The sequence below is a fragment of the Schistocerca cancellata genome, chromosome 2 (assembly GCF_023864275.1).
Source record: "Schistocerca cancellata isolate TAMUIC-IGC-003103 chromosome 2, iqSchCanc2.1, whole genome shotgun sequence".
Lineage (NCBI taxonomy): Eukaryota > Metazoa > Arthropoda > Insecta > Orthoptera > Acrididae > Schistocerca > Schistocerca cancellata.
The window spans coordinates 233,585,270-233,604,400 of record NC_064627.1 but is presented as its reverse complement, the minus strand read 5'-3'; the positions used below and the strand labels follow the sequence as shown (position 1 = coordinate 233,604,400).

Genomic DNA, 19,131 nt, shown 5'->3' with positions numbered 1-19,131 from the left:
TCATCTGTTCACTGTGTGTTCTCTTTCTGTCTTCTGACCACCTTTAACCATAATTCATTTTTATTATTTATTAGTCTGCAAGGAGTATTTGTTATTTTACAGCATCTGTTCTTATTTCAAATTAAGAGTTATTTTAGCATTCTGATAAACTTAAATCAGGTTTAATCGGCATCATAAGTTGTTAATATCAGCTTACAGTTACAAAGTTACAAATATTTATGGTATTAAATACATATAGTGTTTCTCTCGTTTAAACCACAGCTGTTCTTGTTATCTCGATGAAGTTTAAATTTCACATGAAACTGTTGTTATAATAACTGACTTTCTCTTATTTCATTAGTACCTTACACTCACAGTAAAGAAACTTCCTGGCAGATCAAAACTGTGTGCCAGACCGAGACTTGAACTAGTGACATTTGCTTTTACCAGGCAAATGTTCTACCAATTGAACTCGCCAAGGTTGAGTCAAGACCCATCCTCAGCTTTACTTCTGACAGTACCTTGTTTCTTACCTTCCAACTTTACGGAAGCTCTCCTGTGAACCTTGTAAGACTAGCACTACTCTAAGAAAGATATTGCAGAGACAGGGCTTAGCCCCAGCCTAAGGAATGTTTCCAGAATGAAATTTTCACTCAGCAATATCCTTTCTTCCAGGAATGATAGCCCTGCAAGGTTTTGCAGGAGAGTTTCTGTGGAGTTTGGAAGGTAGGACATGAGCTAATGCCTGAAGTAAAACAGTGAGGATGGGTCATGAGTCGTGCTTCGATAGCTCAGTTAGTCCAGCACATGCAAGCAAAGGCAAAGGTCTAAAGTTTGTGTCTCGGTCCAGTACACAATTTTAATCTGCAACAAAGTTACATATCAGTGCACATTCGACTGTAGAGTGAAAATTTCATTCGGGAAATTAAAAAAATCAATGATGGCTAGGCTGGTTTGGTTATCTATTTTGCAGATGAATGTTTTCTTGTCTTATTGGTTGATAATGATTTGTAAGCTTATTAGATCTTAATATTGTGGTTGCTACCAGGAAAAGTAAGTGTAAGGTTACAGCTTCAGTCACTCACCATGTGTCCATCATATTTGTTGCAGTCACAGAGATGCTTGTGAATGTGCTGAATATTTGTTCAGATGATGAACTCATGTCTGATGGAGATGAAGGGCTTGAAGAAGGTATGTATTTGTGCTGTGTGTTCTCTGTAGTTACCATTACAACACTAGTTGATACGAATTCTAAAGTATTTAAAGTAGCAGTATGTTTTCTTTTTTATCTGTGTTAAGAATGTTGACATGTATTAATGTTAATTACATTATCTGTTTACATTTAAGTGAAAATTATTAGTATATTTTGTATTAAAGCTGTATGAATGCAGTGGCGTGCAGATAATCTTCAGTTCTGTGGATTCTCTTTGGTTTTCTGATGCTATGTTTCTGTAAAATATGTATCATGGGAAAGTCCATTCAACCCAATAATAAAAGAGGGAATAGCATATCCAGACTTTGTAATAACTTTAGATTCTGTGTTCATTGAATTCAAAAACTTGTAATTCTGCATTTTTAATTCAAAACATTCAAAGTAAAAGTGGGAGCAATTTATGTGTGAATGCAGATTAAATTTTGCAGTATCGAGGAAGTTAACTGAAGTAAGATTTTCTTTGATCTGAAGCCGTTATAAAACTATAACTGGACTGGCACTGAGATATCCATTGTATATCACTGCCATTTTAATAGTGTGGCAGACATAATCACTGATAGTTTTGTATAGCAAATTTTCAACTGGGTAATTACAGAGAAAGGAAAGAAAAGTATTTCCTGCTACAGTGGCCAGTATGATAAAGAAATAAATAAATTAGAATGACACTTGTCTTAATGCAGGAAAGAGTTTGCTGCAGTTCAAGTGAATGGGTTATTATCCCTGGTAGAGTAATTTGTGCTTTTAAAGAAACATTTTTTCTTACCTCTCAGTGAAGTATTTAGGCCATTACACAGTAAAATAACTCTTTAACAGCCAAAATGCATAAATTGTGATGGTAAATAGAGCTATCTGAGCCGAGTTGAAATACAGGGCAACTAGTTTGCAGCAGTTCAGAAATTTTGAACTGAAAGTCGGAGATTTGAAAACCTGAATTATGAAAAATTATAAGAACTTAATTCCTGAAAAGAATCTGGAATGAACACAAGTAGACAATTGCAAGAATGTGTCCAGGCAGATATTGTTTTGTGTGTGTGTGTGTGTGTGTGTGTGTGTGTGTGTGTGTGTGTGTGTGTGTGTGTGTGTGAGAGAGAGAGAGAGAGAGAGAGAGAGAGAGAGAGAGAGAGTGCAAATTTTAAGTATCACTCCTAACTGATAAATATAATACATGTATTATGTATTTACCACACTTTTATCATTTTTGTTAGTTTAAGTAAACTAGTTGGATTACTTCATTCTCTATAAATAATCTTTCATTCAGTGTCCAGTTCAGAAAGAACTTACCTTCACTTTTTTGCGCCAGATAAAAGGACCACCATACATTTCTTTCCCTACTTTTTCACTCTTTCGATTTATTGGATGGGTTTCAGGATAAGGAGGAGATGTCATGACAAATACACAGAAACACTCTATGTATTTATCATATGGAATTATAACACAAAAATTACATATTAGTTATATTTTAAGTTAGGCTACTGGGTATTTTTTTCTCCACTAATTCATATTAACGGGGGTTTATACGTGTATTTTATTGTTTTATCTGACAGCACATACAGCACGTGATTCATTTCAGTGAAGCTATGAAAATGAAGTTTTGTACAGATGATGATGTGTCCTTTTAGGAAATGATGACCTGAGGATTTGTTATGAGAGTTTTAATTAGAGCAATAATTTTAAATACGCACATAGTATGTAGTGAATTCCATAGTCTTTGAACCTTGGTATACTGCTTAAATATATAAAACTTTTTAATGTGAAGCCTTATCTTCTCATTAGTTTGGATTTTTAAAATGTCATTCATTTATATGATTTTGCATAGATCAAAAGAAATTTGTTGGTGCTTGCTTCGTTGCTCTCATAACAATCCATGAGCGTGCAGACATGAGCATATTTTAAAGGGTTTGGTAACAAAATGTTCATGTAGTTCATTCCGTTGATTGTCATAAATATTTATTCTCTTTATGATTCCAGCTTTTGAATTGGTTAGCTTTGAATATAACTGACAAAGAGACAAACATTCCGAATTCATATTTTAATTATATTTAGAGCATTTGAATAATACTCATTTTCATTTAATTTTTCTTTACATTCAGTGTTCTTTTTCCATTTATGCTAAATGAAAAAAAATTCCAAGGGGAACAGTGCTGTTAATTATAATTTTAAGTACTGTATTGCAAAATCAGTTACATTGACATTATCTTTGTTATTTTTATATAATAAATGTGATTTACCATGCTCAGTATAAAATATTTACCCACATATTTTCCTTCATTCTTTGTGATTGTTCATTTTGGAATTCTGACAGATGGTAAGAATCAAGACTTCATTTGTAATATGTTTGTAGATGTGTGTTTGGTAGTTGGCCTGCACAGGTTAAATGAGTTCCAGTTATTTTTGTCTTATTACAATTGTTCTTTTTAGATATTTTGTTTGTAGTTTTTATATATACATCTCAATTGGTTTCATGGCACCAGACTAAAGGGTGAAATCTATTATTTCTCCTACACATTTATATTAAATAGATTCTGTCAGTCTTCTTAATTTTTCATTAACGCTTAGACAGTCATTTTCATGCCCTTACACTTGCGTAATTTAAAAAATCTGAAGTTAAAGATTCTAATATGCTAACTTGTATTTAAAATGGTACGCAAATATATGGAAATGGTGTTGGCTGGCTTAGTTATGTAGCCATAATCCCATTTAGAGATATTAAATCATCTTTTTGCATATGGTATACATTTATTGTAATTTTTCAGAATTTTGTATTGTTCATTCTATTAACAGAAAATTTGGGAAAATGACTGTTTACAGTGAAATGACTGTCACATTCTTGAAAATAAGAGTAATAATGAAATAGTAATAGTGATAAATATCTTTAAATATAATTTTCCAGACTATTAATGCAACTCCCAAATACCACTTGACCCCTTGAGAAAAACTGTTCTTTAAGCAAAATTTTATCAAGTTACAAATAATTTGCTCTATTACTTTGATTTCTGTCATTCATTCGTGTATTTTGAACTTGTTTTCTTTATCTTGTGGTACATTACTGCTTATAAGTGTCATTTGATCAGTCTTTTGTAATAAGAGCTTGCTGTTATGTTTTTTAAATTCACAAGTTATTATATCTTGCTGCATATCTACCCCTTAGTAGAGTTTACTGAGAAATGCACATGAGAGAATTTAAATATTGGTGTTGGTCCCTAATCCTTCTTTACTCTTACCATTGAATTTTATATGCCTTTAAAATTGAATTGTCAGAGTTGACTGGTAGTATTTTCAATTTGTCTCTATTACTCTTTCCGGAAGTGACTTTTTCATCTTCTCACACCCTCCTGTGCCCTCTCTCTTTAATTACTTTAATTTTCTAAACAATTGCACCTTCTGACTGCACTGTACCTTCTCTATATGCATTGGGACTCTGAATTGCCGGGTGCACAGGGAAACTTTTTATACAAAAGAATGGTAAGTTTCTTGTGCAATTTTGGGTTTTTCTCATTGAGTTTTTCTTATTAAAATTATAGAATCACCAGATACACCTAATACTTTCACCTAGTTGTGTGCTTTTTTTTTACTGCTATAATTTTGTCTCCACTGGAAAAAAATAGTTTGTTACTTATTTGGTTATAAGTATGTATTACCATTGGAGAGTGTTGGTTTCTGTGCAGTGAGCAGAAAAGAAACTAATGGCATGTCAGTGTGCTTCTGGTGTGGAAGTTCAACCACACTTAACCGTTCTCATACAATCGGCTCCAAATTTGAAAATACAGACTTTCCCAATAATGTTGTCACTGATCTTATAAGAGGTAAACATCAGTTCATTATCACCTTCAAAATTCTTGCTTACAGACATTTTAGAAAAACAGTAATATGTCATAAGTTTATTAAAGACCAGGAGGCTTATTCTTACATTTCTCTGAACTTTAAACAATGGGTATGAAAACTGAACATGTTTCTATGCTGGAGGTCATCTTGTGGCTTCTTTATTGTGAACTTGTTTTGATTTTCTTCACTCTGTTCAGTGGGAAACAAAGGTTAATGCACACTCCTGCCTGGTCTTGTCTCAGTAGCCACAGTTGTTAACAAAACCCTACTTGTGTACATATCTAACACCTGCATCTTTGTGTTTGTTTCTTTTTTTCCACAGTATTTTTGATAAGTGTCTAGGAATCTTGAAGTGAATTTATTTCAGAATGAATGGTTTAGTTATAGTGGAGTAGCTTTGTGTTCCATAAATTTAGCTTAGAAAGCATGAACATTGCCTTTAGTTTCTGTGTTTTATAATTTTACTTTTGTGAGTGTGTGTGCGTGTTGGTATTTTTACCACTAATACATTCTCATGAATATTTATTCATTTACTTGTTCATTTATTTTGTGTTTAAAATGAACAATTTTGAGTTATTTATGTGGTTATATAATCACTCAGGCGATATCACATTTATAGTTAAACTTGCTGTAGGGTTCTGGTAGAGTACTGGCCATTTTTGTTATTGATGTTTGTATAATCTCATAAATATATTTAGTATAAGTAAGTTAAATTCTTTTTTAACCATTGATTGTTAATAACATTTATTAATATGCTGAAGCTTGATATCAGTTAAATTTAAGGCTAGGTGACATGTTTAGTCGTTAAAAGTCAAATTTTACTTTTTTAATTTTGCATTTTCTTCACATAGTTACACAAAATTATTTTTATCATTAATTATTAATTTATTTTTGTGCTAATATGAAATGCTTTTGTTTTTCTGGTTGACAACAGTGCCAGATATTGATGTTTTTTCTTATTTTTGCACTGAAAATTCTGTAATACAAGCTCAGCTAAATTAAAAAAAAAAGTGCAGTAATATGTATCTGGTGGACTGATAAGGTAAGGAATGAGGAGAGTCTGCACAGAATCAGAGAGGAAAGGAGTATGTGGAAAACACTGATAAGAAGAAGGGACAGGAGGATAGGACATCCGTTAAGACGTAAAGGAATAACTTCTGTGCTACTAGAGGGAGCTACAGAGGGTAAAACTGTAGAGGAAGGCTGAGATAGGAATACATCAAACAAATAACTGAGGACATAGGTTGCAAGTGCTACTCTGAGATGAAGTGGTTGTCAAGGAATTTGTGAGGGGCCACATCAAACCAGTCATAAGACTGATGATGATCACCCCCCCCCCCCCCCCCCCCACACACACACACACACACAAAAAAAAAGGGCGAACAAGAAACCAGGATACATATTACATCCCACACTGCTACTGGCAGTCTGTAGTTAGCCAACTGAGTTGTGTAAGAATTACTCTGCTCTGAATTTTCACTGTAGTGCATGTAAAAGTAAAACATGATTTACTGAAAACTGTTGGGACTAAAATGTAACTTCAGCTTTATTTGAAATTTGAAGAGAACTGAGGAATTACTAAAGTTTTTGAAATTTTGTACCTACTACAATGATGTCACTGATTATATGTAGTGATTCCAGTGATAAGTTTTGACTGCAGTTTCTATTCACTGTATGTCACTATGTGTACATTTCTTTTAGAGCTGTAACCATTGACATGAATACACATGCAAAGTAAAAAAGAAGTTAGATGAAAAGTATACATGTGTGAAATGTTACTCAATATTGTGGTAAAAGCTTATGGAGACACTTAACTTGTTTTAAAAGCATACAAAAAGAATTGCAGAATCTGTACACTGTGTTAAGTGTGATGAAATGTTTTAAAGAGGGCAGAAGACATTGTTTGAACAAGACTTCTGTCATTGTTGACTTTCTACATCGGTGGATGATCACCACTTGAAGTCTATTAGTGTAGAGATCTGTAGACAGCATTGACTAATGGTCTCAGATTGCTGTTGTACAGTTTAGATGAACTGAGGTTAAATGAATCACATCATTACAAAATCTGTCGCTTAGTTGCTGATAAAAGAAAAGATCAGTCATCATCCATGAGAAGTTTGAGAATGCAAACACTGATGAAAACTTCTAGAAAAAACATCATTATAGCTTTTGTTTCATGTTTGAATATCTGCAATTTGGACTGAAGTTGAGGTTATCACAAAGGGTTGGAATGGTCTCTGTGCCCAAAGAAAGCACATGTACTGCTGCAGTACCTACCAAAAAAATCATTGTACACCTTTTTTGTACACTGTGGCCATATGGTAAATGAATAAATAATACTTCATATTTTTAATTTCTTCATGAGAAGCTGTGTGCAGGAAAAACACTGTGCTGTACAAAAAACTTTGAGGGAATATTATTGTGGTGTCACACCAACACAACAACATACTCACTCATATTGGTATGCAGTTATATAGGAAAACATTGTATTGTTGTTGGGTCATACATATTATGTTCACTCACTGTGATGGCCAAAACATAATTTATTCCTCTTTCCAAAAAATACATGGAATAAGCAAAGCAAAGTTAAAAAAAATCTAATGAGAGAACTTCATGATGTCCCAAATAACACATTTTTGAAACATTGCAAAAATGGAAGAAATGCTAGAAGTGATATGTCATCAAAATCAAAGGGGCATGTGAATTGGGGGGGGGGGGGGGGGTGTAAGAGAGAGAGAGAGAGAGAGAGAGAGAGACTAATTTGAAAATGAAGGTGTCTAGTATGCAGTAACAGTAAGATAGGTAGTAAAATGTTTATTGTAGAAAATTGTCATTTTTTGGAGATACAGCTTGGATCTCATCTATGTTGTATTGTAGAGCACCCAGTTATGTCCTCCACAGATGCCCAGGCTTTTCTTTGTTTTTCTATTCTGTATAGTGAGCAAACAGAAAATATAAATTAGATTAAAACAGTGTTTGCCTTCATTTAGAAACCAGTGTATTTGCAATTTGCAGTACTGTCTTTCTTTGACATATCACTCATAAAAATTTTAGATTGGATTTAAGAGAAGTACCATAACCACTTACATCTACTGGTATCAACAGAGATGTGTCAGTACTGTATTTTTCATGAGTTCATGAACTGTAAAGAGCTGAGCATTGCGAGCGTATAAACAACTGTGTTCCTTACAGGTTAGTTGACATTTCCCTTTGTTGAATTAATGTTGACAACTGGAAATTGATGTATCAGTGTAATAATGCATAGATGTACGGTTTTGGCAATTGTCTATGCTACTTTTAAAGAATGAATAACTTCATGTTTCTCTCGTTGTGATAACTGTATGAGATGTCAGGAGGCACTGCAAAATAAAATATGCTTATAAACGATTTTAAGTGTATTTTCTCGAATACAAATTCTTCTGAAAAATAAAAATTGTCATTGGTAGGCACTCTGTCACCAGAACAACAATAAAGCAACAATGTTAATTTTTTAAGAAACATGTGTAAATTGAAGAATCCATTCTCATAGCAAAATGAGATTTCTTTTCATTGGAATTTTTTAAACATGGGCCACAGCATTACAGTAGACATAAGTGAATTATTTATTTCAGTACCAGTGGAGATATTAATGTGTTTCATGCTTTGCATATTCCCCTTTCTCTATTCTAATGCAGTTGAGATATGTGCTATTAGCTTATACTCAATTTGCGTAATAATAAAAGTTGCTGAGGTGCTTCTTCCATTATTAACTGGGATTATTTTAAAAGTTCCAATATATGCAGATAATCACAATAACCATACTTTAGATGAACCTTTTTTATACTGGGCTTAAAGGCAAGTTCATCTGTACATATGTATATGCCCTTGTAATAAGTTAGAATGTATGTTGGCACATGCTTATATTCAATTCACAAGCTGACTGTAAATAGAACATGGAGAGATCATTAGTTTTTTATCTTGCATTGCTATTTTTAATTTAATTTAAATGAAATCTTTTAATTAATTATGAAATGACAATTCATAAATAAGTAGCACACAAAGGTTGTAAATTTTGTTTTGTTCAAGCTGAAGTGCATGGTAATTTAATGTAGTAGCTTTCATTGTATGGAAAGCATTAATTGATAAATAAATGCTCCCTTCTGGATGCTTTTCAATTGACTTCAAGACTGAAAGCAAAAGTCTTTGTCTATTGTGTGAGATGATAAAAATGCATTTATCAGTATTGGCTGTTGTTGCGTTATTGTGAAAACTGTGCATGAGTGATTTTTGCAATACATGCAGGAAAAATAGAATGCAAATGTGACATACATAATAATAAACTATTGTTATGTACTGATGAACTTTTCTTGATACAGAGTCTGTATCTTCACATTACAATGTCTTTTAGACATAAATGTATGTCTGAAGGAACAGACAAATATTATGAAATGAATTCACATTTTGTGAATCTTGATCAAAGTCAGCTGTTTGTTACACATGAAAATTTGTGCTGGACCGAGACTCAAACGCAGAACCTGTGCCCTTTTGCGGGCAAGTGCCTTACCAACTAAACTACCCAAGCATGACTGAAGACCTGTCCTTACAGCTTTATTTCCACCAGTACATCATCTCTTACCTTCCAAACTTCACAGATGCTCTCCTGTGAAACTTGCGGCACTAGCATTCCATATATTGTGAAGACATGGCTTAGCTACAGCAGGGGTGAGAGGGGGGGGGGGGAGGGGGGGGAGAGTGTTTCCAAAATGAAATTTTCCTTCACAGAAGCCCTCTTGTACACCATTCTGGATAAACATTTATGACAGAAAACATATTGTGAAGAAACGGCGTAGTTTGCAGAATAAATTTTTACTCAACTGCAGTGTAAAACATTCATTTGGAAATCTCTTGTTATTATTGGAAAAATATGTGTTACAGAAATAGACAAAAATATTCAGATGTTTGAGTAAGGCTTACGTTTGGAAAAAATGCAGTCATTGTAGAGGATATGAATGAGAATCTAGATGTTACACAATGCCTAGCATGCAGTGGAGTGTTAAAAGTTTGGTAGCTGAACTGCTGTGTTCGACATTGATTTTGGACAAATATTAGGTAAGATTGTTAGTAAAAGGAGGGCACACATTGTTGTGGTATGCATATCAAACAGATGGCTGTAGTTCATTTAGTTTTCATTGGATATGTTTTTAGTTAGAATTTTCAAAACTGTGTTCCCATAAATATTGTTGCAGAAAGTCTTTTTTCTATAACTCATTGTGTTGAAGTGGAAGGAGGATAGTACCCTCCCCTGACTTGCTGACCAAGTAATCTTTGCCCTGTTTGGTATCAGGAAACACTTTTATTTGATGAGAAAAAGCATCTCTCTTGAGACACAGGGTAGGCAGCTGCCACACACTACTCCTCTCACTCATCCACTTAATTACCACCCAGCCAGGTGTTGCCAATTCAGTCTCAGTTTTAAGAAAACTGGAACAAGTAATGTGTATTGTGTAGTAATTGGTATACCCAGAGCCTTTTGTTGTGAAATTTCATAACTATTTTTTGTCTCTCTGCTGTTCTCTTTGCAACTGAAAATGACAGATGATTGTGGGTTAAAAAAGTTCCCAATAGCATTTTACTTTCAATCCATTCTGTTATTTTGCTAATGGCAAAAACTAATAAAAATGTAAATGCAGCAAGTATTCACAGGTATCTGAATCCTGCCTATCTGACAGCAAAATATTAGGCACAACTCTCATACCGTCTGCACCCTTAGTTTACTCTGTAGGGTGTAGGTACATTTTATAAGGTGGTAGCATAAGTATTTTTGCTTGCAGAAAGGATTGTCACTTGGCACTGGAGTGTGAGTTGATACAAAATTTTACAGCATATTAAAAGCATGTATCAGACTGGGATTCAGACCCAGAACTTTTCCATTTTGCAAGCAAATGCTGTATGTATTAAGCTGTCCATGCACAACTCTTGAGAGCTTTACTTACACCAGCATTTCTCTCCTAGTTTTTAAACTTGACAGAAATTATTGTGTGTACTTTACACAAATTTGCATATGTGGGAGAATCAGGATATTGTGAAGAAATCACTTATCCGCATGCTTGCTATGTTTGAGATATCAGATCTAGGGGATTATACTTTTTTAACGAAAAAAACATTGCATTGTATGGTCTTCTTTTTTCTTCAGTTGTAACATAGAAAAACTGAGTGTGATTTCTAGATGATGCATCCAAATCCATAAATTAAGCATTGGAGGACATACCTATTGAAGAGCATAGCTTTTTATTCCACCACTAGCACTTCATTGTAAAACGAAAAATAGTCTCAGTACACTGCCACAGATCTAGACTGTGTTAGGGCTGAAGATATACTACTGTGGTGATTAAGTTTTGCAGGAGGTAATGTGGGACCCTTCTGGGAAGTGGAGATATCTCTAGGCCAGGTGTACTATAGGTATGTTTAAGTTGTGTTGACAAGGGAGAAGAAGGGTGTCCAGATAATAGACATTGAACACAGCAGGCAAGAGTGTTATACTGGTGTTGTTCTGTGACAGAGATGTGAACAAAGAAGTGGCATAAAACAGTTTCAGGGCTCTATTTTAGCACTATTCTGCAAGTTTCACTACTATTTTCATGGCAGATCCACTTGAAAACCTTGGATGAGCGGAAAGAAATGCCATATTTTACTGTGAACAGCATGGCCACCAAAGAGATGTAAGTTATCTACTGATTGCTAGAACCACAGTATTTTTCATCACGTCCAGCAAGGTATTGGCAGAATGCACTAAACTTCTGCAGCAGAAGCATAGACAAATGTTTGTAAAAATGCATGAGTGTTCTGCAGTGTGTGTGAAAAGTGTGTAGTTTAGATTCCAAATGGAGTGGGTTTGGGGAGCTACTGAAAGTCTTCCCTCTTCTTCCACTCCTCCATGCAGATGGCTATGCCACCAAACTTACTAGGCATCCAGCTATGAAGTGAATGGCACATGATAAACAGTTGACAGGAGAAGAATAGAAACTTTTGAAGTTTGATGCTATAGAAGAGTGCTGAAGATTAAACAGACATCTCACAAATGAAGGTCAGACTAAATCAGAATTAGGAGAAGAGAGGTCTGTGGCACAACTTGGTTAAAAGAATTAATAGTCTGATATGACATATGCTGAGGCATCAGTTCATAGTTAATTTGGTAATGGAGGGAAATCTTGGGATGGGGTGTTAAAATTGTGGAGGGAGTTAAAGCCTCAAATGGAGTAAGCAGTTTCATATGGATGTAAGGTTAAGTAGAGAAGCAGTTCTGAAAAGACTTACACAAGATAGACTGATGTGGTCATCTGCATCGAACCAGTCTTCAGAATGGTGGCTGCAATAGCAACTCCAACCCCCACCCCCTGTACTTTTCATCCACACCTAGTGTGCACCACTTTAATGATTAAGAATGATTTGATGATTAATGATGAGTGATGGCAGGGGAGGAGGGTCTTATATTGCTAATGTCTGTTAGCTTATTATTTTGTGTTAAAACAGCACAAACTTTTACCAGTGCATGAATGATTCATTGGCATTGCATGTGATCATTTTTGTGTGCTGAAGTTGTAATCAGCCACCGACAGGTAGGCTTATTTTTAACTGATCAGAAGCAATGTGCACCATAAATCAGAAACACCTCTGTGGTTTCATAATGTTATTGAAAAAGAATTACTGGTGGAAGACCAAAGAGACATTTATTAATCAGTCTGTTAAATCTGTGAACTCACATTACAGATGAAAAATGTGGCTGCTATTTGTAATTCATCAAATGTCAAAACAGTGTTGTAATTTTGCCATACTAATCTCAACATGGTGCCCTAGATGGTTTCATGTGTATGATGGTTTAGATTCACCAAAATGTGATGATCGGTATTTGCCATTCACATCTTGTGCATTACTTTGATAAATTTTGACTGCTGGTAATTTTTCTCAAATATACTGAAGCATTACTGCTGGCCATCCACTTCTTCATCCCCCTTTGAAGTTCAACTGAAAACAAGGATGCAAGATACACATATAGCTACCTTGCACACTGCTGATGCCACTGTGCTCTAGTGCTGGACTCTGAAATTGCCATGGCAGGAAACCTGAATGAAATCTAAGTGTCCTAAGTGGCTTATATCTCCTTATTGACCTGTGTAGATAGGTTAGTTGAGCTGGAAGAAGGGTTAAACAAGGTGAAATTAGGCACAACATGGTTATCAGTAGTGGGGCAACCAAAGATCAAATTGATTTTCTGTATAGCTAGGTGCTTCATTGCTGAGGTTCAGACCAATGAAGACATTAGAGTGTAGTGTTATTTAGGTAAATAGAATATAATCCATGGAAATAATTCAAATGTATGCATCAACGTATTTGTATTCCCGTGATGAAGTGAAGAATTACAGGATCTGATAAATGACAGAAATTCCCATTGCACATTTATAATAAGGAATTGCAATGAAAAGGAGAAAAAAATTAAAGAAGGGTTAAGAAACATTAAAAAAATTTTACAGTGCCATAAATATCACAAATTTTATATTAGTAGAATTTGCCAAGAAGAAAAACATGTTTATTCTGAAAAATAATTTAAAAATATATATAAAAAAATTAAAAAAGACTTGCCATGGAGGGTATAAAAAATGCAATTATTTATTTAAAAATGGGAGATACACCAAATTAAACTGAGCAATAAGTTTACCATTTCAGAAAAGGAGAATGACACTGACATTGATACTCCATCCGAACAGGCCTCAGAAGGTCCAGTGGTGCCAGCCAACTGCCATGTCATCCTCAGCTGATAGGTATTGCTCAATGTGGATATGGTCAGCACACCACTCTCCTGGCCATTGACAGTTTTCATGATTGGAGCCACTACTCCTCAAGCTAGTAGCTCCTTAATCGGCCTCACAAAGGCTAAGTGCACCCTACTAGTCAACATTGCTCGGCAGACCCAGACAGTCACCTATCCGAGTGCTAGCCAAGCCTGACAGTGCAGAACTTTGATGATATGATGGGAACTGGTATTACCACTGCAGCAAGGCTGTTGACATATTGACATTGATGGAAGGGGAATAACAAGGGCCATTTTCAAAGTAAGAATCAATAGTGCATCATATCCGCTCATCCTGTCACATGACATCCATTCACAGTCAGCCACTCTTGGTCAGTCTCTCACTACACCACCATTACATTTCATGTCCCTGCCAGTGTTGGTTGTATGATTATACTGCTCAATTTGTCACCATGTGAATCGGTAATCCCACCAACTGTGAAGTGCACTCAGTTATTTGGTTCTTAAATGCAAAACAAGTTTGTCCTGCTGAAATTGACTGGCAGCTTGTTAAAGTTAATGGTGCATGTGTAATGAATTATGGAAATGTGCATAAATAGTAGATGTTGTTTAAAGAAGGAAGGACAAATATTAATGAAGAAGAAGGACCTGGATGGCCTACTGTCTTGAGTGAAGACATGACCAAAAGTTGATGAGGCATTTCGCCAAATCAGGTTCTTTGCTGCTGACGAGCTGCATCAGAAATACCCACAAGCTTCAAGATCAGTACCTATTCTTATTGTTACTAATGAACTCTACAGCAAAAAATGTGTATAATATGGGTGCTGAAAACATTGACAATGGAAAACAAAACAAAGTGATGGCACATTCTTTGTCCATTTTGTAGCAGAGTGAGATCTTGAGTCACATTGTGAATGGTGATGAAACGTGGATTGCGCACTACACTCCACAGCATAAACATAAATCCAGTGAGTGACGTCTTTCAAACTCCCTGACAAAACCAGAAAAATGCAAACAAGAACCTTTAACATGGAAAACCATGGCCACTGTTTTTTGGAGCTGGAAAGGCTTTCTTCTGTTAGACATTTTGCCTGAAATGACAATAAATGCTGAGAGGTACAGTGAAACATTATTGATGTTTTGGCGCACTATTCACAATTGCGGGCAGGGCTGCTCACTGGTGGAAGCATTCTGATTCATGACAATGCTCAGCTTCATGTTGTGGCAAGAACAAAGGTGCAGCTGGACAAGCAAAAGTGAAGCAATTTCTTGGTGAAAAGAGCTTGGAAGATGCTGACATGTTGAAAGAAACTGTTACTAACTGGTTTTGGAATAAAGGAGATACTCGCCAAAAGGCAGAAGTGCTGTGACATCGATAGGTACAGAGCCTTGCTAGCTTTTAGAATGAACTTCCTTTTTCAAGCTTGTTGGAGAAATATGCACACACACACACACACACACACACACACACACACACACACACACACACACACACACACACACAGATGGGTGGAGGGGGTGGGGTGGGGGAGACAGTGAATTACCTTAGGTTTAGGTCAGGGAGGTTAAATGTAGTTTAACTAGCTGTCTCTGATGCTGTCCCCCCCCCCCCTCCCTCCCAAATACTGTGTGTGTATGTGTGTGGGGAGGAGAGGGGTGGCATGTATGTGCACTGGTATACGCCATCCCCTGCCCCAGTACCACTGCCCAATTCGTGTCGGCTAGTTGTGTGCTGCAATCTCAGGCCATTGTTGGTGAAATCACATGCCCAGCTCTCTGCCACCTACCTCCTCTACCTGCACCCCTAGGTAGCACATAGACAGTTCCCTACTCTGCCACAAACTGCTAGACACTTCCCTCCTCCCAACTCTCTCCCTGTCTCCCGGCTCTCTCCATCACTTGCCCCACCTCAATCTGCATCCTCACCTCACCCCAGTACACTCACCACAGGCCAGGAAATAGTTGGCAGTCAACTGAGCACTACGCAGGGAGACAGGTGTGTGTGTGTGTGTGTGTGTGTGTGTGTGTCTCCTTCAAGCTTGAGAAAGGAAGTTCATTCCAAAAGCTAGCAAAGCTCTCCACCTTTTGTTTGTGTACCTGTTGACGAAGTGATGCTTCTGTCTTTCAGTGAGCCACCTTTATTCTTAAATAATTTGTAATTCTCAACTATAACTTTCAGTACATTATTACTAATGGGTTTAATGGTCAGGTGGCAGAGTTCCTTGGTGCTGGTATCCAAAAGCTGGTGCCATGACTGTAGAAATGTTTAAATTTTCATGGTGACTATGTTGAAAACTGAAAAATGTTTAAATTTCCATGGTGACTATGTTTTTGAAAACTGAAAAAAAGTGCACATTGTAGTTCATGATACAATTTACCTTCATAAATGAAGTTCCTCTTACTACATTACAGGTAGGTTTTTACTTTAAAAATGACTCTCGTATTTAACAAAGATACTTATGCTACAGTTACAATGTTGCAGACATCAAGAAAGCAAAAGAAAAGAAAATCTCAAATTTGAAAAGAAAACACACACACACACACACACAAACTCTCTGAATTAAACAAAACTGTACAGAAATAGGGGAAGGTATGTAGAAAATTTGATATGAGAACCACATTAAACAGTATGAACAAGACAAAAGGGGGACTTGGATTGGTTAGACATAACTTTTCATCAGTGAAGAGAGAGAGAGAGAGAGAGAGAGAGAGAGAGAGAGAGAGAGAGGGAGGGAGGGAGGGAGGGGGGGGGATTTTACTAGCTTTCCAAGATTTCTGTGAATGGTTATTAATTGATCAATATACTCAGAAATACAATGCATAATGTAAATAATGAAATTGGGGAAGTAATGCCTGATGAAGTATGTGAAGCCATTCAATGTATGAAGAAAGTTTGAAATCAAAACAGCAATATTTTATGTTATTGTGTGTTATAAGTTGGTTATATTCAAAGATACAAACATAAATAGAGTAAGACAAAATAGTTTATATATTAAAAGTTCCTTTTAGTGTTAGAAATGGAATTTTTGCTACAAGCTTGTGGTGCATTTGAAAATACAACTGATGGCATAACTGAAACTAATCCTTGCTAAACTTACTTCCATTGACCCTTTCATTTTACATTAAAATTGTTAAAATAATACAAAGATAGGTAGCAAATTGCTTACAGATTGCCTGTGAAAGAAGAATTTGCCCTGATGGAACAGTGCAGTAATCATTCTGCTTCACAAAAAGACTTTAGGCCTCTCAGCCCCATCCTTGTAATGTTAAAAAATATAGACCAACATTACCACCATCCATGTTCCAAAAAAAGGAACAAACTAGGTTTAGAAAAAGGAAGTGGGTGCAACATAATGGGTTGTTTATTTAATTGGAAATCTACTCACCAAGCGGCAGCAGAACACACAAATAAAAGACTATTGTGATTGGCAAGCTTTTGGAGCCAGTGGCTGCTCCTTCAGGCAGAAGGGTTGAAGGGGAAGTAAGAAGGGTGAAGGAAAAGGACTGGAGAGGTCTAGGAAAAGGGGTATATTTTGGGAAAGTCACTCAGAACCGCAGGTCAGGAGAGACATTCCATACGGGATGAGAAGGAATGAGCTGGAGGTAACATAATACAAAGGTAGCTAGCAAAATCGCTTACAGATTGCCTCTGGAAGAAGAATTTACCCCAGTGGAACAATCCAGTTATTAGTCTTTTCTTCTCATCCCGTTCAGTAAGTCTCCCCTGACCCGCAGTTGTGTGTGACTTTCCCAAAATCTACCCCTTTTTCCTAGACCATTCCAGTCCTTTTCCTTCACCCTTCTTCCTTCCCCTTGAACCCTCCTGCCTGAAGACGGAGCCACTGGCTCTGAAAGCTTGCTAATCACAAGTCTTTTATGTGTGTGTTCTGCTGCCGCTTGATGAGTAGATTTTTTATCTATCCAATTAAATAATTTTATCAATAACTGATTGTTTTCATTGTTATAATGGGTTGTTTGGAAGTCATGAATGATGATGTAGATCTGTTCAGTGAACAAGAATTACTGATATACATGGGATTTACACAATTAGATAAAGATTATTGAATCAGCAGTAACTAAAGCTTTACTTACAGCCATTGATAAACAAAATGTTGATTCAATCTGTGTTATTAAAGTGAAAATATGTATGCAATGCTACAGCTTTCTTTAAACTACAGGACAGTAGAAAATTCAGAATGGTAAGAAGAGTCTTGCAAGGACATTTCATCACCAACACTATTCTCAGTAGCTATAGAGGAAGGTTCCAGCTCCTTAAAATAGAAAAATAGGTAAGGTTTATGTGTTACTGGAACATGCATGAGAGAGAAACAAAATGAGCAGCAATAGACTCCATGTCGTACTAATGCGTAATGTAAGTGCTGAAGAACTACCAGACACAGTAGAAAGAGGCAACATTGATGATGCACTGTGGAACTTAACTGAATCCCCAGTGTAGTCAGTGTAGCCTCAACCAACAAAGACTTGCAGCTTAAGAAGACACACAGCCCTGGAAAAAGCGAAAGAGAAAAAAGAGAAACACAAACAAAGAAAATCTGAGGTACAGCTATATGTATACAAGAACTGGGTAAAACTCACTTCTGAAAGAAAAGAAACAACAATATATCCAGATCAAGGAACAAGAGTTACTGTAGGAAGCAGAAGCAAAGTCCTACAAAGCCCTGGAATCGCAGAGAACAAAGAACACCAAGCATCTCCATGACAGTATGGGAAAAACTCATCCTAAATGTACTAAAGAAGAAGAGCTTGCATTGTGACATAAAGGGAAGCACCCACTTATCTGGGAGTGAAGGAATAACAGAAGATGAAGCTTGGCAAGCAACTGAAAGAAGCAAGTCCCATGAGACAACCAGCTTGCACAATATCTCATATGAGCTAATGAAAGGAGCAGTTCTACATACTTTGAAACTCTGAACAGCCCTATGCAACAAGTGACTAGACATTGTTAACATCCCCAAAATACGGAGAGAATTGACAGTTGAAGTGATCTACAAAGGAAAAGAATCACAGAACTCTATAGAAGTATCCCTTTGGAAGGTGCAGTACTCAAGATAATGAAAATCTAGCTTAAAAAGATTCATGACAACATAATCATTGTGATATCGTGGGAATAACATGGCTTCATTTCTTGAAGTTCAACCACCCAAGCAGTGGGACAAGTTCTTCAGTCATGCTGTTCGTGAGAAAAGGCCTGAGACTAAAGGTCAAGTTTGGTGACATTGTTAACCAGGAGATAAATGATCTGTTGTAAATTGTTGTTTATGTTGCAGATAGAAAAATCAACGAAGTCAAGATTGCACATAAAATCTTGCTT

The 19,131-nt window shown here is 36.1% G+C and overlaps 1 protein-coding gene across 3 annotated transcripts in view; it reads left to right on the top strand.

Moving 5' to 3' along the window:
* LOC126161561 (serine/threonine-protein phosphatase 2B catalytic subunit 2-like) overlaps positions 1-19,131 on the top strand; it is an 802,502-nt gene that overhangs the window by 760,484 nt on the left and 22,887 nt on the right. For 2 of the 3 annotated variants that reach the window (XM_049917500.1, XM_049917499.1), the window contains exon 10: positions 1,090-1,170. In XM_049917500.1, coding sequence (XP_049773457.1) covers positions 1,090-1,170 — 81 coding nt within the window. Of the gene's footprint in view, positions 1-1,089; positions 1,171-4,630; positions 4,655-19,131 lie in introns of all 3 variants that reach the window. The other variant, XM_049917498.1, reaches the window with a different exon arrangement.